Below are 27367 nucleotides of genomic sequence, written 5' to 3'. Positions count from 1 at the left end.
GAAGGAAATCCCACGTATAAATCGTTACATTTTGGGCAACCAAAATCGACAATTATTTACGTGCAATCCAAATTACCTCTGTCTGGAGGAAATTTTCATGATTAATAGGTTAGGGGGTTAGGAAATGTTCACATACAGGACTTTCTTTAGACGTTTCTTGACTGTTTACCAAGCGCGCGCACGACAATTCCCAGCGCGCGCTTGAGTGAACTCTTGGCCAGCGCGGCGAGTGTGTGGGTGTGTGTGTGGGGGACATATGGAGTAGGTCACACTCTGGAGTCAGGGCGAAGAAATCTTGATAAATATATATATATATATACATATATATATAAAGTCATTGCCATGAGAGTTGAACAGGATTTTGAACATGGGGAAACGTCTGAAAACTCGGTGAGTGTGTTGTATTTTAAAGAACATGTCAAATTAAAATAGTCTGATAGTGGCAATGCTTGTGTTAATGAGATATACACACTTTTTTTTTTCTTCTTCTAGTTTTTAGTGGTAGATTGGCACTAACAGACGTGTCATTTTCATATTGAAAAATCATTATTCCAATAAGAAGTTCTGACAAGCATTAGGCTACAAAAATTCAATAGTAGGCTACTTTATATCCAATTTGCATTTTATCCACTTGTTTGATTCTTAGAGGAGTTTTATTTGCACCCATTAGGATTGTTTCCAAATTATGATTTGGTATGATTTGAATTATGATTATGAATTTGAAGGGCTTAATTTTGAAATGTTTTAAATAAGTTGTTTACCCTTATACAATCCTTTTTTTAAATTAAGTTTTTAAATCTTAATGTCATCCTCTGAATGAAATCTAGGAATCATTGTATGTTGTTCTTGTGTTTGCTTGTGTCACTCAAGCTCATTTATGATAAACACAGGCGCTATCTGTGTCGAAAGGCCCAAAATAGAGCTCTGAGTGCTTCTCACAGGCCTCCAGCTCACCATATATGTCTCCTGCTCCCAGCCTAGGGTGACTGGCTGCCTCCACAACCATGCTAACATTCCCACCTGCTGTGCTGTCAGAGTTTCTTTATATAGTTCTGTAGCTCCTGCATCTATTATCTGGGCCAAATACTTTTTTAAAAACGTTTACATGCCACGTGCTAAAGCCTATTTTCAGTCATACTGTACTTGGAAAAAAATCTAATCTGATATGGATTTAATGTTTTCATGCAGGAGGCTTTCATAAATTTTGATCAGGCCAGACTCCTCCAGCCCACGCTCATTTGACACCTGAGTCAGAAATGTGGTTATGCTGGGTGTTAAATCCAAGTGCAAATTACATCTCATATCATATTCTTGTTTTTAACTCATCAGTTCACACCTGCTCTTTTTTTCTGGAACAGATCCTGTTATTGAGTAGTTAATTGCTCAAGTGAGTCTTGTAACGAACAGAAGTATTCTCAATATGCCTGTGGCAAAGCATTTGAATTTTTGATACACAGAAATTAAAAAACAGCATGTTTGCTTGTCTTTTTCAGAGCCAAATGCTACTTAACCAGCTCAGAGAGATTACTGGCATTCAGGATCTGCAGGTTCTCCAGAGCGCCCTGAACGTATGTTCAGCACTTACCCATGTGTTTATAACACAAGCAGCAGATGTGATGTTATTGACATGGCTAATAATAGAAAATAAGCCAGACAAATGTTTGTAAATATGTAAATCATGCCATGTGCAAGAATTTCCCTTACATTCATCTATGAGAGTTGGGTAACCTAGATGTGGTACTAAAACAATGTATGTCTGATGACCTCAAAGCAAAACATTTAATGCACAATCTAATTTTCTTTTGTATATCACTAGTGATTACTAATTTCACAAAACTCTTTATCCAGGCTAGTCAGGGTGACGTCAGCCATGCCATTGGACTACTGACCACCCAGCCCCCAGAGGAGCACATACCCGAAGAACCCACTAAAGCCAATAATGAAAAGAACTCCTCCAATACACAGAACGGTGAGCTGAAAAGACATTATTAGTATTTATCACATTTTCCAAAGATTCATTTATTTATATAGCAGTCATAATGCCATGATGTTTATTTTATACTCATGCAGTTCACCCGTCCTCATGTAACTGGAATTGTTCTCAGGTTCTGCTAAAGACGATCTGCAGACCGCCATTGAGCTCAGTCTTCAAGAGTCACAGCAGGCTGATGCAGAGCGCAGAGAGCTGCACAGGTTCAGTCCTGATAGGGTAGACTGGGGCAATTGTAAAATTGTTATAATTTTCTTAATAAACTCATAGACTGCTACAAATGTACAAATCATCTCGTTTTGACATTAGAAATATGTATGTACGCCAAACATCTTTTAAAGTATGGGGTCAGTGAGATTTATTAATTTATTTTCTAAGATATATTAATAATACCTTTATTCAGATCAAAAGTGACATTAAAGACATTTATAATGTTATAAAATATTTCTATTTCAAATAAAAGCTGTTCTTTTTTAACTTTCTGTTCATCAAAGAATCACACACACACACACACACACACACACACACACACACACACACACACACACACACACACACACACACACACACACACACACACACACACACACACACACACACACACACACACACACACACACACACACACACACACACACACACACATATATGTTTTTGTTCAAATATCTGCAGCCTTGGTGAACATAAAAAAAATCATATTGACCCCAAACTTTTGAAATGTAATGTATGTCACCCATTTTTGCCAGAAATGTGGAAATAATCAACTTAAAATCAAAAGGACTAGATCATATTATAATATAGAATCTAATACTAGAAAATAGTTTATTTTAACAGTGGTTGGGGGCAATTGTAATAGTTGAAAAACATTTGAACACACTGAATCTCAAATAACAGCACACCTTAAATTATATCATTGCTTTAATACATTTTAATGAATGATTTTCACTAATATATATTATTTCTATTATACACTGTTATATACACTAGTCTTTTCACTGTTGTATAATACTTTTTTAACTGTAAGAAATGTTTAAAAGATCATTACAAAAAATGTCAACTCTGCTGAAATGTATTGATCAGCTGACAAATCAAAAACATTCCTTCAGCACGACATTTTGATGAAACAATGTTCATGTGTTTAACCACTTCAGCTCTGCAGCATTTTTCGAATAATTATGACGAAATGCAATATTTGACCCACTGGTGGAGTCAACAACTACACTTATGGTTAGTGTTACCTCCAAAACCATTTATGTTAACTTTTAACCAACAACCTGAAGAATGTTTAAATTCAAAGGGCATCAAAACAGAAGATAATTTTCGGATACCCCCTTAAAAAAAATATTTCAATAGTTTTAAATCCCTTTTCCCTAGCAGAGAGAGAGAAAATCATTCAAACTTGAGTGTGAAAGAACCGATTTGGAGCTTTACAATTTCCCCCTTCTCCCCTACTACTAGTGATTTGTGTGAATTTCAAGAATCTGGCAGCAGTGACTGTCATACTCTGGTCTTGAATGTCTCACCCACTCCTATTTCTACTCTAGGGCTCTTGAGGTTAGTGCAGAAGAGAATGCGGCCCGCATAAAAAGGAAGAGGTGTGAGGCATCTGGAGAGAGCTGCAGCCCTGCTGACTGGATCCGACTGGAGGACTGCCCCGTGGGCATCCGTAATGTAGGAAATACCTGCTGGTTCAGTGCTGTCATTCAGGTGTGTGAAGGTTTTAATCACCAATTTTGCTTTGAGATGATAGAAAAGTTAATATTTTCAGTAAAATCATGCTTGTTTGCATATGTAAGCTTCACTTTTAAGTCTAGTTTAAAATGTTGAGCTGTAAAAGTTAATTGTTAGTGTTAAACTTGGTCCCACTTTATATTAGGTGGCATTAAATTCTATTAATTTACATAAGAAATACCGGTATGTACAATGTACTTATTGTGATCATATACAGTGTAACTACATGTAACAACAGGAATTAATTACAGATGCAATTACTTGCAGGTATTTTAAAAAATACAAGTACAATGTAAAAGCATGTCTGTAGACAATAAGTGCATTGTATCAAATTATTAATTTAAATGTTAGTACATAGTAGTTAAGGTCACCTAATATAAAGTGGGAAATTATAAAGAATTTTTTAACAGATTCTTTGAGAAATCAAATAAAAAAACACAAGCACTGCTGTAAGTGTTCTCGTCTGACCTGTTACGATATGATCTGATCATATTGTGCAAATTGAATTAGTGTTGCTAATGACTGGAGAATAGAGAAGATCAGGTGGAGTGTCTGTTTTGTTTTTTGTTCCTGACTGCAGAAGTGTCTCAGAGCTGTAATTTTATTATAACCATTAACAGACTCAATTTAGCTAGGCTTCTCAGATGTCTGTGTTGAAATATAAGCCTTCACTGATATTGATAGATGTCTGAGCTAATTAAATAGAGCATTGTTTTGACGATAAAGAGAGGTATGAACTTATGGAGTGAGTTTATGGCCTACAGATAAGTAACAACAAGTTATAATAGGCCTACGTAATGTAATGCAGTTTAATGATGTAATTTGTCCCAGCATGGATGTGAGTATTTCTTGTAGAAAGAAATACGCTATCATTCAAGCGTTTGGTGCATTAAAGTGACCAAAAGTTACAGTAAAGACTTTTACATTGTTACAAAAGCTTTCTATTTAAAATAAATGACTTATAATAACTTTATATTGTTCAAAGTATCCTGAAAGAAAATATCACATTTTACACTAAAATATTAAGCAGCACAACTGTTTCCAATAATAAGAAATGTTTATTTTTATGGGGAACAAATGCACCCAGACATCACAAGACAAGACGTTACTACACATCAACAAAATCAGTAACAACTGTGTAAACAAAACTGACAAATGGTCAAGTAATGGAACTATACTTATTCATGGCCTAGCCCTAGTGCATGCTGGGAAAAGTGGAAATGGAACTAAAAAGAATGAATTATCTTGTTTTTAGTCTCTGTTCCACCTGCCGGTCTTCCGTAGATTGGTGCTTAACTACTGCCTGTCTGAGCGTGTGCTGGAGAAATGCAAGAGTCATTCAGTGAGTAATCTGCCAGATGAGCATGAGTATCATTTAGTCCTTGTAAAGAATGTTGGATAACATTTAATTCAATGGTCCACTTTAGACATTCTGCTAACTATAAGTACCTTTGCAACTACATGTCAACTACCAGTCATAAAAGTATTAATAGACTGCTTAATATCTGCTAACACCTTATTTTGTTGGCCCTCCAACATACATTCTACTGACTTCCGGTATATAAGTAGCTTTGCAACTTCATGCCGACTTAGCCATTCGTAAGCTCTTTATTAAAGTGTATCATAAAGTCCAAACTTGAGGCTTAGTAACTACTAGCTAGTTTGTAACTAACTCTGTACTTTATTCCATTGCATCATTTGTTCTTAAGAGAGAATGGTGCTAGTCACAAGCTCTCCGTTAAGTAATGTGTAGTTCCCTCAATGATCCAATAGCAGCATTCAAATATGTGAGCAGAAGTTGTTTCAGGTTTTAGAAAAAAATTCAATTTATGCTTCATTAAATTTACTTTTGCCTCACATAATAATGATTAAAAAACTACTTAATCAAGAATAACATAAGTGTTTTTATATGTAAATAATATTCAGAAACTGTATTTGATACAAAATGAATAAGGACCAATAAATAAATACTGATACAAAAGAAGCCATAAGAAGTAACGTTTATTGATTATGATTTGTTTGACATGCACATCACAGACCTAACTGATTAGGATAGGTTTGTGTTGCAGAGCCGCTAACAGAGTAATCTATTCACATAATGTTTACTAGGTAACACTTTACAAACAGGTGCATTGATTTGCATTAAATAATGCTTAACTAATGCACTGAGTAAATGTATGACTCACGAAGAAGAACTAAACCATTAATTAATGATTACTGCATCAGCAGCTAATGAAGTTTCAATATGAATAATAGATTAAGTTATCAATAAAATGTTATTTGTTTTGTTTGTTATTTGTTGGTCAAAGCTATTTACTTCAATTTCCAGTTGGCTGCTTTAATTACTCATTAGCTAACGATTTGCAAAGGTATCATGTTATGACTTTACTTGTTGAGAGACAATTGTTTACTTAACTACATTTTAAGTAATATTTTATGGGTTTTTAATTATTAATTTTCATAGCAAGTAAGTCATAATTATACCTTTGCACATCACTGGCTAATGATTCAGACAACTGAAAGTTGAAGTACATAACTTAGTTTGACCATTTTGGTAATTAACATATGAATTTACATTATTAGTTATTATAAAATGTTATTAGGGAATGAATACATTATGACACATTTAACTAATAATGATTTATTGATTAAATGTTCTATTAAAAATATAGAATGTTCATTAGTTGCTGATCTATTTATAGATTAATATTAATAAATGGTTTAGTTCTTCATGAGTCATACATCAACTCATGATTATCTGTGCATTAGTATAGCAAGTGTAAATGCCAGCATATATATATATATATATATATATATATATATATATATATATATATATATATATATATATATATATATATATATATATATATATATATATATATATATATATATACACACAACCGTTTATTGATGCAGTTCAGTTAGTCTGCTATATTATTCCAACTGTTACTCTTGATCTATAAATTTAGTTTATACCTAGAGCAACTTAGTTTAATGGTGCAATCAATAGAAAGTGTGTAAGTTGTAACTTAGTGCCCATTTATGTCAAGGCTAAGTTGTAACTTATGCAGAGGTAGTGCAACCGGCCCCTGAACCCCAACACCTAACCCTGACTTAAGTCTAAAGTCTACTAATACTCAATGAGAGTTAGTTGACATGTAGTTGCAAAGTTACTTATAGTTTGTTAAGTGTCTAAATTAAGTTAATTGTCTAATATTCTCTTTTTGTCTTCCTTGATGCTAGTATTCAAATATTGCGAAGTGCCAACATCAATAGCAGATCTAAATGAATATATGGATTATTTCACTGTGAGCTGACACGATTTCTGTTGTAGGAGAAACGAAACATTGCCTTCATGCAGGAGTTGCGTTGCCTGTTTGCTCTGATGGTGGGCTCGAACCGTAGGTTTGTAGATCCGTCTGCAGCAGTCGAGCTTCTAAGGGATGCTTTTAGAACCAGTGAGGCACAACAGGTACATCATTTGAATGATATGATTCACAGCTGTTCTGTCTGGCGTTAATTTTAAAACGAAAGTTAAATGATGCACTTATAAAAGCTACTTTGAAATGGTTACCATTCACAACAGTTTATGAAGCTATATAAGAGCGTCTTTTAAATAGAGACTGTGCTGTATTCTTGGAGATCAGTTTATTTTAAGGTTGCTTTTTCTAGGATGTCAGTGAATTCACACACAAGTTGCTTGACTGGCTAGAAGACGCATTCCAGCTGGCTGCTAACGGAAAGTAAGTTCATAAATTATAAATATTAATAGTATTTGATAAAGTGAGCAAGACTAAATGTTAAAAGGATTTATTTAACCCTTTATTGCATGAATTGTGAAAGCATGTTTACATTTTAAATGATTCAGTTTCTTACCAAAAATAACCTCATTATTAAAATAAAAATATGCAATTTATTAAAGTTATATAACATAATACAATACAAAAAATATATACATATTATAACATATGACATGCATTCAATATTTTCTAGTACTAGGGCAACAAACACATTAAAGCAATTCCTCATAAATTATTTTAAAATGAACTACTTACTAAGAAATGTGAATCATATTTTTGATGGGTGGAAAATTAAATGTATTTAAATAATAGTGTGACTAGGAAAAAAGCGTTTAATGGTTTATTTAAAATCATTTTATTGCCATCTTATATGCATCATGTGTTTGCAACATGAAGAAAATGTGTTTGTTACCCTGAGGCAGCATCTTGCTGTGCAGGGTTAATTAATAAATGGTAATGAATGTAGCATTTGCTAAAGAATGATGAATAATTACCCTATAGCATATTCAGTTGCTAATGTACTTGCCAGGAATTTTTTTATCCCCCAAAATAAAACATGGCAGCTTTTATTTTCAGTAACCCAGAGGATAAACAAAACAACCCAATGGTCCAGCTGTTTTATGGTACATTTGTGGCTGAGAGACTTCATGAAGGTAAGATAATGATATTTCTCTGTTATTTTTCTGTGTTAATCACTCTCATTGATTACAGTTGTGTAATTGTGTGCAGGAAAGATTGTGTCCAACATTGAGCAATTTGGACAATACCCTCTCCAAGTGAACGGCTTCAACAATTTAGACGAATGTTTGGAGGGCGCCATGGTTGAAGGAGAGATTGAGTCCCTTCATTCAGATCAGACCATCTCCTCTGGCCAGGAGGTCAGATTTTCTACATGCAAATATATGGACTTCTGTCATTTATTCAAATATTATTCTGAAATTCGCACATGTTCCTTTTATGAATTCAAGTAAATCTTTTTTTTCCCAGAGGTGGTTCTCCAAGCTGCCACCAGTGTTGACCTTTGAGCTTTCAAGATTTGAGTTCAATCAGTCTTTAGGGCGACCGGAAAAAATACACAAAAAACTGGAGTTTCCCCAAGTGATTTATATGGACAGGTTAGAATGATATCATCTATCTATCTATCTATCTATCTATCTATCTATCTATCTATCTATCTATCTATCTATCTATCTATCTATCTATCTATCTATCTATCTATCTATCTATCTATCTATCCATTCATCCATCCATCCATCCATCCATCCATCCATCCATCCATCCATCCATCCATCCATCCATCCATCCATCCATCCATCCATCCATCCATCCATCCATCCATCCATCCATCCATCTATCCATCTATCTATCTATCTATCTATCTATCTATCTATCTATCTATCTATCTATCTATCTATCTATCTATCTATCTATCTATCTATCTATCAACTTCTGCCATCAATCTAATAACTTCTGCTATCTATACATCCATCCATCCATCCATCCATCCATCCATCCATCCAAAAAATTCTGCCATCCATGCATCCTTCCATCCATCCAATAACTTCTGCTATCCATCCATCCATCTTATAACTTCTGCCATCCATCCATCCATCTTATAACGTATGCCATCCATCCATCCATCTTATAAAGTATGCCATCCATCCATCCACCAATCCATCCATCCATCCATCCATCCATCCATCCATCAACATCTAAAATCTAATCACATTTATTGAACATCTATCTATCTACAGTGCCTTGCGAAAGTATTCGGCCCCCTTGAACTTTGCGACCTTTTGCCACATTTCAGGCTTCAAACATAAAGATATAAAACTGTAATTTTTTTGTGAAGAATCAACAACAAGTGGGACATAATCATGAAGTGGAATGAAATTTATAGGATATTTCAAACTTTTTTAACAAATCAAAAACTGAAATATTGGGCGTGCAAAATTATTCGGCCCCTTTACTTTCAGTGCAGCAAACTCTCTCCAGAAGTTCAGTGAGGATCGCTGAATGATCCAATGTTGACCTAAATGACTAATGATAAATAGAATCCACCTGTGTGGAATCAAGTCTCCTTATAAATGCACCTGCACTGTGATAGTCTCAGAGGTCTGTTTAAAGCGCAAAGAGCATCATGAAGAACAAGGAACAAACCAGGCAGGTCCGAGATACTGTTGTGGAGAAGTTTAAAGCCGGATTTGGATACAAAAAGATTTCACAAGCTTTAAACATCCCAAGGAGCACTGTGCAAGTGATAATATTGAAATGGAAGGAGTATCAGACCACTGCAAATCTACCAAGACCTGGCCGTCCCTCTAAACTTTCAGCTCATAGAAGAAGACTGATCAGAGATGCAGCCAAGAGGCCCATGATCACTCTGGATGAACTGCAGAGATCTACAGCTGAGGTGGGAGACTCTGTCCATAGGGCAACAATCAGTCGTATACTGCACAAATCTGGCCTTTATGGAAGAGTGGCAAGAAGAAAGCCATTTCTTAAAGATATCCATAAAAAGTGTCGTTTAAAGTTTGCCACAAGCCACCTGGGAGACACACCAAACATGTGGAAGAAGGTGCTCTGGTCAGATGAAACCAAAATTGAACTTTTTGGCAACAAGGCAAAACGTTATGTTTGGCGTAAAAGCAACACAGCTCATCACCCTGAACACACCATCCCCACGTCAAACATGGTGGTGGCAGCATCATGGTTTGGGCCTGCTTTTCTTCAGCAGGGACAGGGAAAATGGTTAAAATTGATGGGAAGATGGATGGAGCCAAATACAGGACCATTCTGGAAGAAAACCTGATGGAGTCTGCAAAAGACCTGATACCTGAGATTTGTCTTCCAACAAGACAATGATCCAAAACATAAAGCAAAATCTACAATGGAATGGTTAAAAAAAAAACATATCCTGGTGTTAGAATGGCCAAGTCAAAGTCCAGACCTGAATCCAATCGAGAATCTGTGGAAAGAACTGAAAACTGCTGTTCACAAACGCTCTCCATCAAACCACACTGAGCTCGAGCTGTTTGGCAAGGGGGAATGGGCAAACATTTCAGTCTCTCGATGTGCAAAACTGATAGAGACATACCCCAAGCGACTTACAGCTGTAATCGCAGCAAAGGGTGGCGCTACAAAGTATTAACTTAAGGGGGCCAAATAATTTTGCAAGCCCAATTTTTCACTTTTTTATTTGTCTTTCCACTTCATGATTGTGTCCCACTTGTTGTTGATTCTTCACAAAAAATTACAGTTTCATATCATTATGTTTGAAGCTTGAAATGTGGTAAAAGTTTGCAAAGTTCAAGGGGGCCATATACTTTCGCAACTTTCTTTCTATCTATCTATCTATCTATCTATCTATCTATCTATCTATCTATCTATCTATCTATCTATCTATCTATCTATCTATCTATCTATCTATCTATCTATCTATCATCTATCTATCTATCATCTATCTATCTATCTATCTATCTATCTATCTATCTATCTATCTATCTATCTATCTATCTATCTATCTATCTATCTATCTATCTATCCATCCATCCATCCATCCATCCATCCATCCATCCATCCATCCATCTATGTCTGTCTGTCTAGGTCCGTTTAAGAACAATCAAATCAAAGGTAAATGACAATTTACAATTTGTGTGTGTATCTGTGTGTGTCTGTGTGTGTGCGCGCAGATACCTCCATAAAAATGTTGACCAGACCCATGGTAGAAGAGGAGAGGTCAAGAGACTCAAGGACCAGTTAACAGTTCTGCAGCAGAAACTTGAGGGGTATGTTTAAATAGAGCCAAATAGAATTTAAATCATGGTCAACATTGCAAATAGTCAGTGGTTTATTTCTATTTATTTTTTTAAGATAAAAACTATGACTTTCTATTTCAAAGATATAAAAACTATGGCTCAGGGCCAACCAAATACCCCCTGGCAGACATGCTGCAGTATGTCCTGGAGTTTGCCACCTCAAAGCCCACAAATGTCTCTTCATCCTCTCCAGTACCTACAAACCCTCCTGTACACACAGAACCCAGCTCAGGTGACAGCAGGCAAGGCCCGCTTTTCTGTGTTCCTATTCATCAGCTGTGTGAAGAATCGTGCCCGTTGTTTGTTTTCTCTTCTGTGTCTGTCCCTCGTTAGCACTTTATTTTACAGTCCTGTTCCCCATGTAAATACTATGTACTTATTATAGTAATTACAATAACTGGGTAATAACTAAGTACTAATCCTGAACCAACCCCTAAACTTAACCTTCCTTAACCTATGTAGTTAACCCTTATATTAACTTGTACTTTCTTGGGCAAGGACACTGTAAGTAAATATACTGTAAAATAAAGTGCAACCTGTCCTCCTCTAAATGTTTAATTTCTTGCTGTAGTCAAACAGAACCAGATGATGCTGGCTCGTCAGATGGTTCGGGCTGCCCACAGACAGCTACACAGAGAACTCCCATACACAAGCCTTTTACTCAGTGCAGACCCCCCATGGAGGTGCCACTGCAACCAGCCCCCCACAGCGTGACCGAGGAGGAGCTGTACTTCGTCAGGAGCTGCTTACAGCGCTGGAGAGCAGAAGTTGAGAACACCATAAACGGTAGATCCTTCACTTAGTGAATGTTGTTTTTCCCCATAAGCTTGAATCAATGTTTTTTTAAAGCCCATAGTGAGCTGCCTTGTGTGAAGCATTTTAAGAAGCAAGTCATAGGTGCCCTCTAGTTGCGATGCGTAGACTGTCCTTGTAGGTAATGCATGTCATTTTTTTTATTTTATAAATTACAAATTTTATTTAGCAAGACATTAGTTTTTTCTGTCCGTTTGGTTCAACTCTCAAATGAGAATCTGATCTCTGATTTATTACGGTTGTTGCTTGTTCACATCAGATTTCAATTTCTTATTGATTTAAGCAAAGTGCATGTGTGCAAAAGTACAATTCTCTACAATTGCATAAAAAAAACAAATGCACATGGCTTGTGGATCACAAATGATAAGTTGATTCTCTGTGAAACTTTTCACATCTTCTAAACATTCTTTGATCGTGTGAGCCATCGAATGGAAAATGTACCAGTCAATAATCAAAATCTGTCAGACATGCATGCATAGTCCATAAATATCTGACATAGAATGTTTGTAATATCTGCTAAACTGGCAAATGACCTGCCATTGTAAAATAGTAATATAACAATAATATTAAACAAGTTTGGTGGCGTATACTGTATAGAGGTTGTTAAGCACAATCACTACCATTTTGAACATGGAGGAATGCCAAAACCCTAAATATAAAAACCTTTATAAATACATTTGTATTATTCAGTACATTTATTTCTTAGAATTGTGTTACACGTAAACACAAAATTAACAGTTGCTTGTCATGGAAGAGCAATTGGTAGGTGTGTAAGAATACATGGTGGTGGTATTGGTGTTAGGTAAAGACATAATAGAGTGTGTAAAAAATAATAAGCTAATGTGAATTTTCAGTTTAACATACATTTCTGCAAAAATAAATGTACTGCATTATACATACATTTTCCTTTTTTACTACGGTACTGACTTTTCCTATTTTTTTCCTACTGTTGAAATTTGTATTTAAAAAAAGCTCAGTGTAATACACAAGAGCATTCAGCTAGACAAAACTGACATTCATGTATAATATAGAAAGCAGTCAGTGTCAATAAAAAGTTATTGTAAAAGTATAAGTAAAAATTTGTATATGACAAATATTTGCATGGTGAAAAACATCTTAATATTTTGACCAGTATGGCTCACACAATGACAAAAAAAGTTTTTATTTTGGTGGTATTGGCCAATTTACTGACACAATAACTAGGCTTTGAATAACTATAACTATAATAACTAGGCAGACATGCAAAGTGTAGTAGTAGTTGTGACAACTGAGCTTACAGTTTAGAGAATGCTAAGAAAAATGTGCCAAAGCGATTGAAAAAAACTGTTAATGGATCAAACGTTACAGTAAAGACATGTATAATGTTGCAAAAAGATTTTTATTTCAAATAAATGCTGTCCTTTTTTACTTTCTTTTTATCAAAAACATGCATTTTCCAACTGTTTTCAACACTGATAATAATACTACTACTAATAATAATAAAATCTTGGGCACCAAATCAGCATATTAGAATGATTTCTGAAAGATCATGTGACACTAAAGACTGGAGTAGTGATGCTGAAATTGCAGCTTTACCACACATAAATGAATTAATATATTTCAAATATATTAACGTAAAAAATAGTTATTTATAATATTTTAAAGTATTGCTATGTTTACTGTATTTTTCCTCAAATTAATTCAGCCTTTGTGAGCATTTAAAGGGGTACTTCAGCGCTGGGAAGATTAATCTGTATTTAAACTGGGTCATCAATAGCCTAGAAATCTAGACGCACCCTAGCGGCAGCAAATTTAATCTGCCCGCAAGTGTCGTCTAGGAACTCTCAATACCCTTCTGAGCTGTATTCCTCTCAATCTGGACGGGCCAATCACATCGTGTATAGAGTCGGCGGGCGGGGCCATAATGACGACGGCCGAGTTGCGTTTGCGTGCTTCTACTAAACACAGAAACTGGCGAACGGCGGCGGTCTTTCGAATCAGCTTTGACCGCGACTCTGGAAGACTTGGAGTTAAGCTTTTCTCTGAGAAAAGAACAAATGTGTTTAGAGTTTAGCCGACCGGATACGGTGAATGTTTAATCTGTCAACAAGCTCTTTTTCACCTTCGTGGCTCTGGTTGGTGTAGCGCTATCCTATCGCGTGCAGAGGGAGTTTGAAAGACAACCGTTTATCGCGCCCCTCGGATTGAGCCCTGTCAATGGTGAGTTTCCAGACCAAACATCTTGATGTGGGTCTGGCTTGTCAGGCTAGGTCATCAATGTAGAAGAAATGTGAAATTATTTTTGAATTTGGTGCTTTCTGGACTGAGAAAAGACAGAAAATGTATGTTTGTCTCATGGGGATGAAAGACTACAATTTCCAGAATGCTTCGCTGCCCTGTGAGGCCACTTCCAAAGCCACCGCTACTGGATTACTGTGACTGAGTTGGAGAAGACACTACAATTAAAAACTGAACGTGTCTGTTCAATATAATGAGTGAGTCACCGCGCGAGTATCACAGCACTGAGCACTAACTGCACGAGTGAGATAAATGAGCTCTCATGATGAGAGCTGAGGTAATCGCGACTACACTCGCGGCATACATTCACAATGCGAGTTCATTTCATGCCTTTGCAAGCTTAACTTTCATAGAAATTAATTTGAGAAGTTAAAAGACTTGCATTGCTCACCATAGCTCCGTTTAAATGAGTGCCTGCAGCCTCGAGCTGAGCTCTAAGTGTGATTCTCCATCCCTCATGCGCAGGTTCAAAACATGCAGAAATGGCTCCCTCTGCTGGCTGTAGTCTTTAGCCTTTGGCCAAACATTCCTCCTATGATGCAAATATCGTCAATTTGCGTCATAGGAGGAATTTTTCCAGAAATAAAATGCATAAATCTCTTGTCTCTGGGGGATATAAGGGGGGAAAGCACAATCATTTGAATATACTCCAGGGTTTCTACTGATACAAAACCATATGCTAATCGCTGAAGTAACCCTTTAAAAGAAAAAAGTATCATACCGATCACAAACTTTTGAACTGTAATATATATAGTATACAATAAAAAAACTAAATGTCAAATGCAAAGTCTGTCAAAATATTTACATTATTCATAAAGCAGCAGGTGGAAAAGATTTTAATGTGGACATCTGATGGACATTTTACTATCCCATTAAGCTACAGGTGAACAGTCGTCCTGTTCATAAATGGTGTCATCAGATTTGTAGATGACATGTCAGATGTCATGTGTCTGGATTTTACTATACACATAATTAATAACTATGTACTTTTTTAAAGTTCTTTTTTAATCAAGTTTTTAAAAGTATAAATTCAAAATGGCAGATAGTTTGAGACAAAATTGTATTAATTCAATACTGTAGTGATATAAATGCTTTTAATTTATTCAAAACTGAATATTTTAACCAAAATTGAGACCTATGTGCTTTGTGTCGCCAGTATTGAAATCAATTAAGTTTTGTCTCCCATGAAGAAAGAAAGCCACAGAAGAAAGCTGCCTGTAGTCAGTGAGGCAGATCATTAGGTTTTGGACCTGAGCTGTAATTTCAATTTTTCTGTTCTGAAGGCCATCGTTATTCACAAGCAGTTATCCTAATGCTTTCGTGACTGTATCAGGATCCCGGCCTCAGGCGTAGCATATTGATCTGTGTTCTCTCCCTGTGTGCAGAGCTGAAAGCCAGCATTGACAAGGTCAGCCAGGCCCTGGAGGGCATGTACTCAGATAACAGTCTGTGTCAGGTAAAGTCTATATCCTGAACACTCGTTGGTACTTTTATATTGACTGAGCCCTTTCAAGAAATTTGCATGACACCTCAATGAACCCTGACTTCTTATTTGATGTTTCCAGGTGCCCTACAGGCTACACGCTGTGCTCGTTCACGAGGGACAGGCCTCCGCTGGCCATTACTGGGCGTACATCTATGATCATGCTCACAAGCGCTGGCTGAAGTACAATGATGTAATGGTGACAGAGTCGACCTGGGAAGAGCTGGTTCGTGACTCGTATGGTGGCATGACCAACGCTAGCGCCTACTGCCTCATGTACATCAATGACAAGCTGCCATACCTAATAGCAGGTACTTTCCCCATGTGCCTCTCAGATTACGCAGTTGAAGCAAATCACTCACTTGATTTAAAGCATTGGCTTTAGCTCCGATTTCTTTCATAAGTTAATGTTGATAGCTTTGTTGGCACACTTACATAAATTATTTGGGCATAAGAGAATGTCTGCCAAGCTGTGAACATCAAAAACTCTTCCTAATGGTTTTGATTTTGATTTATTGTCCTGATGTTTTCTGTGATATTGCTATAAATATTTATAAGACGTAGTGGTGGGCATTTAATGCATTCAATGTGTACAGATATTTATATAAAAATGCATTAACAAAATAACAGCATTTAAAGGTGTTGTATGTAATTTTGTTTAGACTGTGTGTTTACAAAAACACTAATTTTGTTTGTAAAGCACAAAAATACCGTAATATGTTTGTAGAGATTTAGAAAAAATTCTTCACAATGTGCACAAAGAACAGTTCTCATACTGTTTTCTCCTAAAAATCTAAGCTACAGTCAGTTACCGTATTTCCTCAAATAAAAGCCTGTAGTCAATTAAAAGCCGGGCCTCTGAAAGTGGCCGGGGGCGTGGTCAGCACAAACAAATAAGGGTCGGCCTCAAGTTCATCGTAATGTACAGTAGGGTTGTGCCGTGAAAGCTGACCGACATCACGATGGAGCGCAACCATCCTGATGCCACGCGCCCCAATGCGAGTCTTGCCAGTGCGACACACACTAATCCTCTTCTATAGTTAACCTAAAAACTTTTCAGGGATTGCTGTGTACATTAAATTGAGAATATAACGGATGCATATATGCCATTTTAAATAGGCTACTGTAGTCTATGAAAGTAGTCTATGTACTGTAGTACTGTAGTCGGTGAAAATACCGTGTCAGGCAGGCTACAAATATCGATCTTCACAATGCATGCGTCTAGTTCAGTAGTCAGGGCGCTGATCTGGGAGTCAGTCCATTGACTTACCAGTATGTATTTTTTTACAGTCTATGGTCCTGATCAGTGCCCTGACTAATGAACTAGGGAACTGATTAAGACGCACCCAATATTAGCCTCTCGTCTCTTTTATGTCTTACGGGGGTCGCACACCGGACGCAAGGCTCAGCGCGCAGCACTGCGTCTCAGGTTTCTTACACCAGACGTGCACATTATTTTCGCGCGAGCTCACTTTTGAATCGACTTCTGACAGAAGACGTGGCATGGCGCTGAGCTTCGTGTGGGACCCTCTTCTCTGCATTTAACTTATAATACAGATAGGCTACAAAATAAACTATGTTGTTGAAATATTGTAAAGTGGTCATATGAACTAGGGTACACGAACGACCGTTTAAAAAACAATATGCAATATCAAAATGTTATATCTCGTAATGGATTGAGAAAAGTGCATGCAAACTATTGGAAGCGTGGATGAATAATTAGTTGATTCAGAAAAATAACGAAATTATAGTTTTTAAGTATAAAAAAATAATGTAAAGAGACATAGGCTACTGTAGGCTATTAAAAAAATGTTTATAAGTGAAAAACTAGGCTATTCTTAAGAGGAAGCTTTTTCCCAATTATTTGGGTTAGTAAAATAACAAAATTTATAGTTTAAGTATAAAAAAAATTATGTAAAGAGATAAATAAAATAAAATATTTAATACTTAAAATAAAAAGTGTTTAAAAGTGCACATCTAATTCTTAGGTGGAAGGAAGCGTTTTTTCCTCACGTGCAAGAAAGCACTGAGTCATTAGTTTATAATACAATACATACAAGCACGGAGACATAGTTGGGTTAGAAAAATAACAAAATTATAGTTTTTTAAAGTAGAAAATAATATTTATGTAAAGAGATAAAAGAATGTATTTATTTAAAGAGAGAAAAACTGCTTAAAAGTCTACAAGTGGAAGGAAGCTTTTTCCCTCACGTGCAACAATAAAGCACAGAGTGATCCCTTGGGTTAGAGGCTATATAACCTCATGTGCAACCGCAACCTATATAGAAATTAGGAATAAACATTTTGCATTTTTCAAACCGACTCAATTGTGGTTACCGATTAGGCTACTGTAATTCTGACCCAAATTGCTTTGTCGCCGTTCTGGCTGCTGTTGTATGGTGATATTTTTATGCAAAGGTTTCTTAAAAAATCAATGATATTTATCCACTGGAACGATCGCTTTAAACTTAAAACGGTTTATTTTTCAAACAGATGGAATTAGAAATACAGGCCTGCCCCTAATAAAAGCCTGCTTCATTTAAAAGCCGGTACCCATCGGCAGTTCAAGTAAATAAAGGCCCCAGTCTTTATTTGAGGAATTACGGTATTCTAATTGAAGTTTCTGTGTTGGTTTTTGTTTTGGTCTGTTTGATCCCGCCCTCTGCAACTTTACACAATATTATTTTGACACCCCAGGGTTGCCAGTGGATGGAAAACACAGATTATCGTTTATCATTGTCACAGATTCTATCCGACCTTAAAAGCCTCGGCATCCATCTAAAAATCTCTATGACCAGAGGCATATATTTTTTTTTTTTTTAAAAGCATATCAATTCAGCAAATTCAGCTCATCGCCTTAAGTTGTCCATTGCGACATTGGCAACCAGTGTGAGCGTCAGGTCTGATGAGGAGGGGGTGGGAGAAACAACCACCTCTAATATTTAAAATGTTAACTGCAGTACCCATTTCAACCACTAGCTGTCAATACTACATACTGCACCTTTAAAGTGGGCATAAAATGGAACTTGAAATTGTATTTTCTTGTGATGTATATCTAAGTGAAATGACTTCTCAAAACAAATTGGACTATTGAATCTTTGTGTTTTGCTATTGCTCTGATCGCATGGGAATGACAGCGGAAGTTAATTTTATTAAAAATTACAAGGGCGCATGAAATTAAATAAAAAATAATGTTACACTTTAAATTAGAGTCCAATTCTCTCTTTTAACTAACTAACCTAATTACTTCTTATTAATAGTTAGCAAGGTAGTTGTTAAGTTTAGGTATTCGGTAGGAATAAGGGATGTAGAATATAGTCATGCTGAATAAGGGAATAATATATGCTTTATAATTACTAATAAACTGCCAATATCCTTATGCGTGTTAATAAGCAACTAGTTAATATAGTGAGAATTGGATAGATGTTAAAATATTAAAAGATAAAAGATAAAAAGATAAAATATTATAGATGTAAAAATAAAGTGTTAAAGTCTAAAATCTGCAACAATAATGTAGTCATTGAACATTTGATAATTTTTTCTTTCTAATGAATGACAGAAGACACAGATGATGAAACAGGGCAGGCTCTGAAAGGAATGGACTCTCTCCCATCTGTCCTGAAGCGTTATGTTCGGGAGGATAACCGCTGGTTCCAGCAGGAGCTGAGAGAATGGGAAGAGCAGTTCTGCCAAGCCCAACGCGAAGATGCACAAGTTCAAACACATACTTCTACCAACACAGAGGAACCCGTCCCAGAACAGCCACAGAACATTGAACCTGAAGATGTTCAAGAACCTGCCCAACATCAAACAAATGAAGTGTCTGAAGAGCCACCACCAGATTCAACACCAGCACCTGTCCAGGACAGTGAAGGTCAGATCCTTTTTTATTTAAAAGATCGGATGTTTTCCATGTATCTATTACAGGTATATTTTCAATGGCCTTTCCCTTTTCAGAGCCCATGGCCAATTCAGCAGCTCTCAGCTCAATATCATCAGAGCCCAGTGAGAATGTGGGAGAGGGAGGTGAGGAGCATGTCACCAGTAGCCAGACACATGGACAGCCAGATGAACAGAAGCCAGATCAGAGTCAGGTAAGGACGTTGAAGTGCTATTTGAGAAGCCCAAAAATAGGTCACATATACAGCACTGGAGGTTTTATGTACAGTCATGACCATGATCCTCTTCCTCTACATAATCTGAAATAGAATTGTAAAAACATACAGTACTAAAATAATACATTTAACCAAAATAATGCTATAAACATTTCAATGAACATTTATATAAATAAAACTATTTAAATAAAATATAATTAGGTAACTTTTACAGTTTTTCACTGTAAATTGTTATATTTACAAATAATTTTAACAATATTTTATTAAACAATATGTATTTATTTGAAGTACATGACTTCTTAAATACAACATACCTTTTGACCATAAATTAAATTGCAATTCATACTTTTAGTTTTTACTTTAAAAAAAAAAACATACTTTCAATATATATATATATATATATATATATATATATATATATATATATATATATATATATATATATATATATATATATATATATATATATATATATATATATATATATATATATATATATATGCCTGACAAGCCAGACCCACATCAAGATGAAGTTAGGTCTGGGGACACACCGTTGGCAGGGTTCAATCCAGGGGGCGGGATAAATAGTTATTATTTCAATATAGAAATAGTTTTTTATACATTTCATATTTTTTCATTCAAATTATGGATATTTTTAGAGTATTTGTCAGGATATCGATGTAGAAAAGATATTTGCGTTTATTTTGCCAAATATACATATCACTATATGTAATAATAATAATAATAGTAATAATAATAATAGATTTGATTTATAATGCACTTTTCATCCCAAAGAATCTCAAAGTGCAACAAAGGGAAAAAATTACAAAAAAAAATATGTATGGTGTGATGGGAGAGAAAGATGTAGATTTAATGAGATTAAATCACCACAAACTTGTTTGCTTATACTTGCTTAATGTTTAATGTTTTGTCTGTTGTGTTGCGAAGGTCTGGTATTTTGTAAGAGGATACGTTTTGGAAAGGGATATGGGGATAAAGTTTATCGGACAGCTGAGAGCCGTCCAACATTCCTCAGTGTTTCTGGTTGAAGTCCCATGTGGGTTTGCTGGGGACAGTGTGTCAGAGAAGAGCTTTAAATAGAGCCTGAGCTCTGTGCTTCCTGCATGCACCATCAAGATCAACTGCATTTCTACCTGTCCTCAGTCATTAAATGATTGTGGAGAACGTGTTCCTGATGCGTCAATCAACAGGTTATTGTATTGTTTAAGGGCTGTGTTCTTGCTGTCTAGTCTTTAAAGAGAGTAATCTTGGATATTATTGACTCAGTATACAGAGTTTGAAACATAAAGTCGATTCTGTACTTACAACGACTCAGGATTTATTCTTCTGCTGTTTCTCTCTTTGACTCATTGATTTTATTAGTGTTCATCCTGATTTACAACTGTGCTGTCACTACATGATTGGTTTTCCTGGGCCTTGTCATAAATGGTAGTGATGGGACCTCTAGTGGTCATTGTCTCATATTGCATTCAAGGGTATATGAGGTTATTAACATTTGTCAAAAATAACATATATAAAACTAACATGAATTTTGAATATGTTTTGTTTTTCATGAATTTTGAATGTTTAAAACAAAAATCATGGCTATCAAAATCCAGTGTTCTGTATTTTGCGTACGTGAGTTTTTGTTGTAGATGGCTATTGCTGCGCGTTTAGCTAGAATGCCATACAAAACCATGCCATTGGGCCACTGAATCTGCTTAACGACAACAGTTGGGGCAACAGCCTTAGTCCTAATGGGTTGTTATCATGGCTATCAAAATCCAGTGTTCGGTATTTTGCATACGTGAGTTTTTGTTGTAGGTGGCTATTGTAGATGGCTATAAAAAAATAAAATAAAAATAAAAAAAACTTGTGTACTGTGCTAATTAATTGAGACTTCTTACAGCTCTTACAGGTTGTTGGCCTTGTTTGTTTCGTTGCTTCGATTGCTCTCCCCTTTTTTTGTAAGTCGCTTTGGATAAAAGCGTCTGCTAAATGATTAAATGTTAAATGTAAATGTAAAACGTACACAGCAGCAAGTTACTACTTAACGACTACAACTGTTGATGAATTGCATGTCATCTGCCAAGCCACCAGTGTTATTTTAGTATCATTGATTTACTATTATAGTTTTATATTTTCGGTTTTCTTTTTAAGTTTTGTGGGGGGTTTTGTGTCATTTTATTAGTTTATTAGTCTTGTGCATACAGAAAGCGGGCAGTACTATTTTTAAAACATTCATACTAGTCCATGTATGCAAGAATTAAAAGGAATAAATGAGGAACATTTTAATAAATAATTTGTCCAACTCATCGGCAGATTCCTCAAAGACCGTATAAATCTATAAATCTGGTCAGATGACTATCAAAGATTTGCATTTTCACAGATTTAAAAACCAGTTTGAAATTCTTGAGGGACACCATTGGTGAATTAGACTTCCTGGTTTGCCTACAAATTGATGTTATGAGTGAACATATCTATACTATGATATTTAAATAAGATCATTGACAGTCATTCAACGTCCTCTTTCTCTGTTTTCAGCAGACTGTGGCGGATTCAGCCTCTACAGACATAGCTCAGAGGTCCGAGGTTGAGGTGGAGGAGCAGGTCATCAGTGATGAGGCAGATACAGACACCCAGACAGAGCCAGAGGCCTCATCCACAGAGGAGAACCCATCCACATCCACACGCAGGCAGCCTGAGAATGAAGTATCTGAGGTAGAGATACCAAATGTAGGCAAGATTCTAGTACGCTCTGATGCTGATGGATACAATGAAGAGGTAAAGGAACACCACATTCCTCTGGTTTATGTAAAATGAGGCTACTTCTAAATTAAATTTAACATAAAATTCTGACATATTTGTCCTCTGTTTATCTGTAATTGAATAGATGATGCTAACACCAGCAATGCAGGGCGTGATTTTTGCCATTGCCAAGGCAAGACAAGTCTTTGACAAAGACGGGCCTGAAGCTGGACTCATCAAGGTATAAAACGAAAATTGAAATGACTAAATGAAACTTTGGCTGAACAAACCAAGTGGTGCTACTAATCAGTTGTAATATATTAGTGCTGTTAATGTTAATGCATTAATGCATGCAATAACATATTTAATGCAATTAACGCAGCATCTGTTTTTCTGTCATCCTTTGGCTATCGTAACATTATATGATCATGCTCTTATTCATGCAAACACTTATAAACCCATCTAGCATGACGACAAAAGAGAACATGCTGTCTGTGAATATCCTGTCTTATGTGAAACACACAACACTCAGAAAAACTTGGGCCAGTATTGTGCGCACCGACAGCGCGCCAGAATCAAGTTCTCATTCACACTTGAACGAACACTAACAAAATTATGCCAAAATGTCCGTTTTGTTGAGTATCCTCAAAGGAGCAGTCTTAAATGAGTTTAAGTGTTATAAATGAATGTAAATAAAAGTTGTGAGAGAATGTTAAATGTGTCAAATCTGCATCATGTGCAGCAGCGGCAGGTCTAATGACAGCAGACACTAATGATGTCTCATTAATGTTAATCAAAGAACATTACTCAGAAAATTACTCACTGTGCTTGACTAAAGAACTTAAATAAGGATTAAAGGAAATGTATGTAAGATTGTGGCCAAAACTGGTACTGCAATCACTTTCAAATTACTGTAGAGAGGTGTATCCCCTCTCCTCCTCCCCCTGACTCGAGGTTGCCTGATAGGCTGCAGGATCCAGCAGGAACGTTTGTAGCTGCAGCTGTGGTAACTAAAGCAGATCTGGCAACCCTGATGCCCAAACACTACTGACTTTGTGATTGGTCCATAGGTGAAGGGCGGAGCTTCAGGCCAAAACACAACATGTCAACATCAACATCAGTTGAGGGCTGCAACAGCAACTTTTAAATGACAATATATATATATATATATATATATATATATATATATATATATATATATATATATATATATATAATATATATTGTCCAGCTAATGTCCATATAATATTCTCATCATCTCAGATTAGCTCACTTAGCACTTGATTAAATAACCTCACCCTGTGTATTTATTTGGAAATCAACTAATGCATTGCTCTCATTGATCTTTTCATCAGGCGTTCCATGAGGAATTTTCCAGATTGTATGAGCTGTCCCAGGAAGAGACCACACCCCAACAAGACCCTCGACTCCAGCATGTGCTGGTCTACTTTTTCCAAAACCAGGCACCTAACCGTGTCGTTGAGAGGACATTACTGGAGCAGTTTGCTGATCGCAACCTAAGTTTTGATGATCGGTACAATTTTAAATCAGTCACACAGTGCCCTGTCCTGAGTTCTCACTTTCTTTCTTTTTTGGAATAAGTTAATAATGACTAATTGGACTAATCTAAACTGGTACTTTCCCCTTGTAGGGCCATCAGTATCATGAGAGAGGCCAGATCTAAAATTCGTCTCATTAAACCAGAAGATATGGACATGGATGAGTACTTGGTAAGACCAATAATGCTTACTTCTCTTTTTAACAATTTGGGGTCAGTAAGGTTTTTATTTTTTAAACAAATTAAGAGTTTTATTTTAAAAAATCACAATGGCAGCACAGTAAGCAGCACAACGGTTTTAACTTTGATAATAATCAAATGTTTCTTGAGCAGCCAATCATCATATTAGAAGGATTTTTGAAGGATCATGTAACATTGAAGACTGGGGTAAAGATGCTGAAAATTTAGCTTTGGCATCACATGAATAAATTACATTTTAAATTGTACAAATATTTCACAGTATTTTTGTTTTTACTGTGTTTTTGATTTACAGCCTTGGTGAGTCAAATATAGTCACCTTTATTTATTTATATTTGATGATTTCAAAGTGTGTTTTCTTCCCTCTCCTCCCAGCAATGGCATGATGACTACAGTATGTTCAAGACGGTGTTTGCTTACCTGTTGACAGGTCTGGAGCAGTATCAGAATGGAAAGTATGTAGACTAGGTTAACGGAAAGGGTATGTACATTGTATTGAAGAGTCTGTAAGACTACCGTATTGATTTTTTCTATTGCAGGACAAGAGAAGCTCTGAACTATCTCGCACATGCACACCAGGACAACTCAGCCCTGCTTAGGAAAGGAGAGAAGAAAGGAGTGGATCAGTCGCTTATAGCACTTTACAGGAGAAAGTGTCTGAAAGTATGTCTGCTTTAATAATCAAAAAACAAAATTATAATTTTTTTGTTTGAAAGAAGTCTCTTATAAATCTCCACTGCTGCATTTATTTGATACAAAAATGCATTAAAAATATTCAAATATTATTTAATATAAAATGTTCTATTGAATATATTTTTAAATGTAATTTATTGCTATAATGGCAAAGATGAATTTTCAGCATCGTTATATTCAGTGTCACATGATCCTTCTGAAATCATTCTAATATGCTGATTCGGTGCTTAAGAAACATTTCTTATTATTACTTATTTCTTATTTTTATCAGGATTGTTTGATGAATAGGAAGCAAAACAACTGTACTAGACATATTTTGAGACATTATAAATGTCTTTACTTTCACTTTTGATAAATTTAAAATCTTACTGATCCCACATATTTGAACGGTAGTGTTTGTAGTTTTGTAAAGAATTTCATATATAGGCAAAATGTATACCGGTATCTGTCTTCATAACTAATTTCAAGTATTTAAGCACAAACATTTTTAGGCTCATGAGAATCTTTTGACTGCGACTGGATATTTTAACCTCATCTCATATTAAACCTCTGTGGACGTGTTACACCCTGCAGGAGTTGAATGAGAACGCAGCCACACTTTTTAAAAGTCAAGATGAAAATGACGTGGCAGAGGGAGTGACCATCATGAACGAGTGTGTCATCCCTTGTATGCACCTCATGGTCAGAGACAGTGTCAGCCAAGAGGATTTGGATGTCATAGAGCTGATCAGGAATTGCTGGTGCTCCTACCTGGGGCAGGACATGGATGGTGGGCTTTTTCCCTCAGATTTTGCATATAGACAATTTCAATTACATTCTTAGCTCATGCTGTTTTTGTTCATGTTTGTCTGCTATTTAGATTCTCTTCAGGAAAAGCTCAGTGAATTCCTGCCCAGAGTCCTGGACTGTTCTGCAGAAATGGTGGTGCTGAAGGAGCCTCCCATAGTGAGGAACTCACCACATGATCTGTGCAGCCGTCTGACTGCCGTCATGGAGTCCATTCACAGCACCTCAGTCGTCACAGTGAAGTAAAGCTGGAGAGGACATTATGCGAGGCAAGGTTGAAAAAAAATAGCACAGTACAGTCACAAGGTGATCTAGCTTCTGCTTTAGACTGAGCTGGATTTCATTTTTGCTGCACAATGATGATTTCTGTTACGCACGCCACACATATTCACAGTGTTCTGAATTCCTTGAAAGGAGATTGATTGGCTGCTCTTGGTCTTTGTAGACATTTGATCTCAGGAAAGATCAAATAGATGGCATTTTGTAAAGCAAGGTTTGATGAGAGGGCAGTGAAGGCAGTGTACGTTTTTACCCTGTTCTTCTTTTCACTTGTAGACATATAGCAAGAAAATAGTCTTTTATAGAGATTTGCTGAAGCCACTTTATTTCCGTCTATGTTTAGCTGGACATCCTCTGTGTATTCTTTCTTTGTACAGTAAGAAGTTGTCTGATTTTCCACTCCTTTGTCCTACCCCTCTGTTACCTTTCAATAAAATTTTGATTTCTCACTTTGTTGCATGCCCGGTCCTGAGTTCTCGCTTTCTTGCTTTTGTTTTTCCAACTTCTGTTCTTATTTTCCAATTCTTCTAAGTCCTTCTCACCACATGTATAAGGGATGCCATTAATACTGTACATTTACTGCAACTCCAGCATGTCTGTTTATTAGTAAGTCTCTGTGAACACATTATTTCATCACATCATGGACCCCATATGGCTAAAATATATTTTCAGATGTGTTTTTAAATATAACAAAAATATACTGTTAATATTGATTTTAATATAGATTTATGTAAGTACATTTTAGTTTTTTTCTCATAAATCTCCTTAATATATTCCTCATATATTAACTGGTCATTTTAGTAGGACCATATTGAAACAAAATATTTTAATATTGTATAAATATATTTTAAAAAACACTTTTTACTCAAAATGTATTTTAAAATTGGAAATGAATTTGAAGTTCATTTTTGTTAAGCTCTGTTGTTGATAAAATATCTTCAAAAGAAGAGTAGTACTGTAAGCACAAGCAATAATCCTTACTTTTAAAGAAGTTTTACCTTATTCCCTTAGACTCGATTCAGTTAGTTAGAAGCTTTTGGAATGACCCGTTACTAAAAATGACTAAATACAAAGG

At 35.9% G+C, this 27367-nt stretch overlaps 1 protein-coding gene across 4 annotated transcripts; it reads left to right on the top strand.

The window, feature by feature from the left end:
• The first annotated feature begins 231 nt into the window (after positions 1–231).
• On the top strand, positions 232–26751 carry usp28 (ubiquitin specific peptidase 28). 4 transcript variants are annotated; one of them, XM_067423444.1, is made up of 26 exons: positions 232–390; positions 1494–1568; positions 1849–1969; positions 2106–2193; positions 3535–3697; positions 4977–5063; positions 7059–7196; positions 7397–7467; positions 8101–8177; positions 8254–8402; positions 8512–8639; positions 11217–11312; positions 11426–11584; positions 11914–12128; positions 15818–15888; positions 15998–16226; positions 19475–19789; positions 19873–20009; positions 22578–22814; positions 22924–23019; positions 24134–24312; positions 24430–24508; positions 24910–24989; positions 25074–25197; positions 25801–25996; positions 26087–26751. In XM_067423444.1, exons 1-26 carry the CDS (start codon positions 343–345, stop codon positions 26257–26259), a joined length of 3531 nt encoding a protein of 1176 aa, XP_067279545.1. In that variant the 5' UTR covers positions 232–342; the 3' UTR covers positions 26260–26751. The 4 variants fall into 4 exon arrangements, with proteins under 4 accessions (XP_067279545.1, XP_067279544.1, XP_067279546.1 ...); XM_067423443.1 differs by having other exon boundaries at positions 22575–22814; XM_067423445.1 differs by lacking the exon at positions 232–390 and adding an exon at positions 1366–1387 and having other exon boundaries at positions 22575–22814.
• The last annotated feature ends 616 nt before the right edge of the window (positions 26752–27367 follow it).

The sequence above is a fragment of the Pseudorasbora parva genome, chromosome 18 (assembly GCF_024679245.1).
Source record: "Pseudorasbora parva isolate DD20220531a chromosome 18, ASM2467924v1, whole genome shotgun sequence".
Taxonomy (NCBI): Eukaryota; Metazoa; Chordata; class Actinopteri; order Cypriniformes; family Gobionidae; genus Pseudorasbora; species Pseudorasbora parva.
Note: the sequence above shows the minus strand (reverse complement) of the source record. Positions and strands in the feature narration are given on the sequence as shown.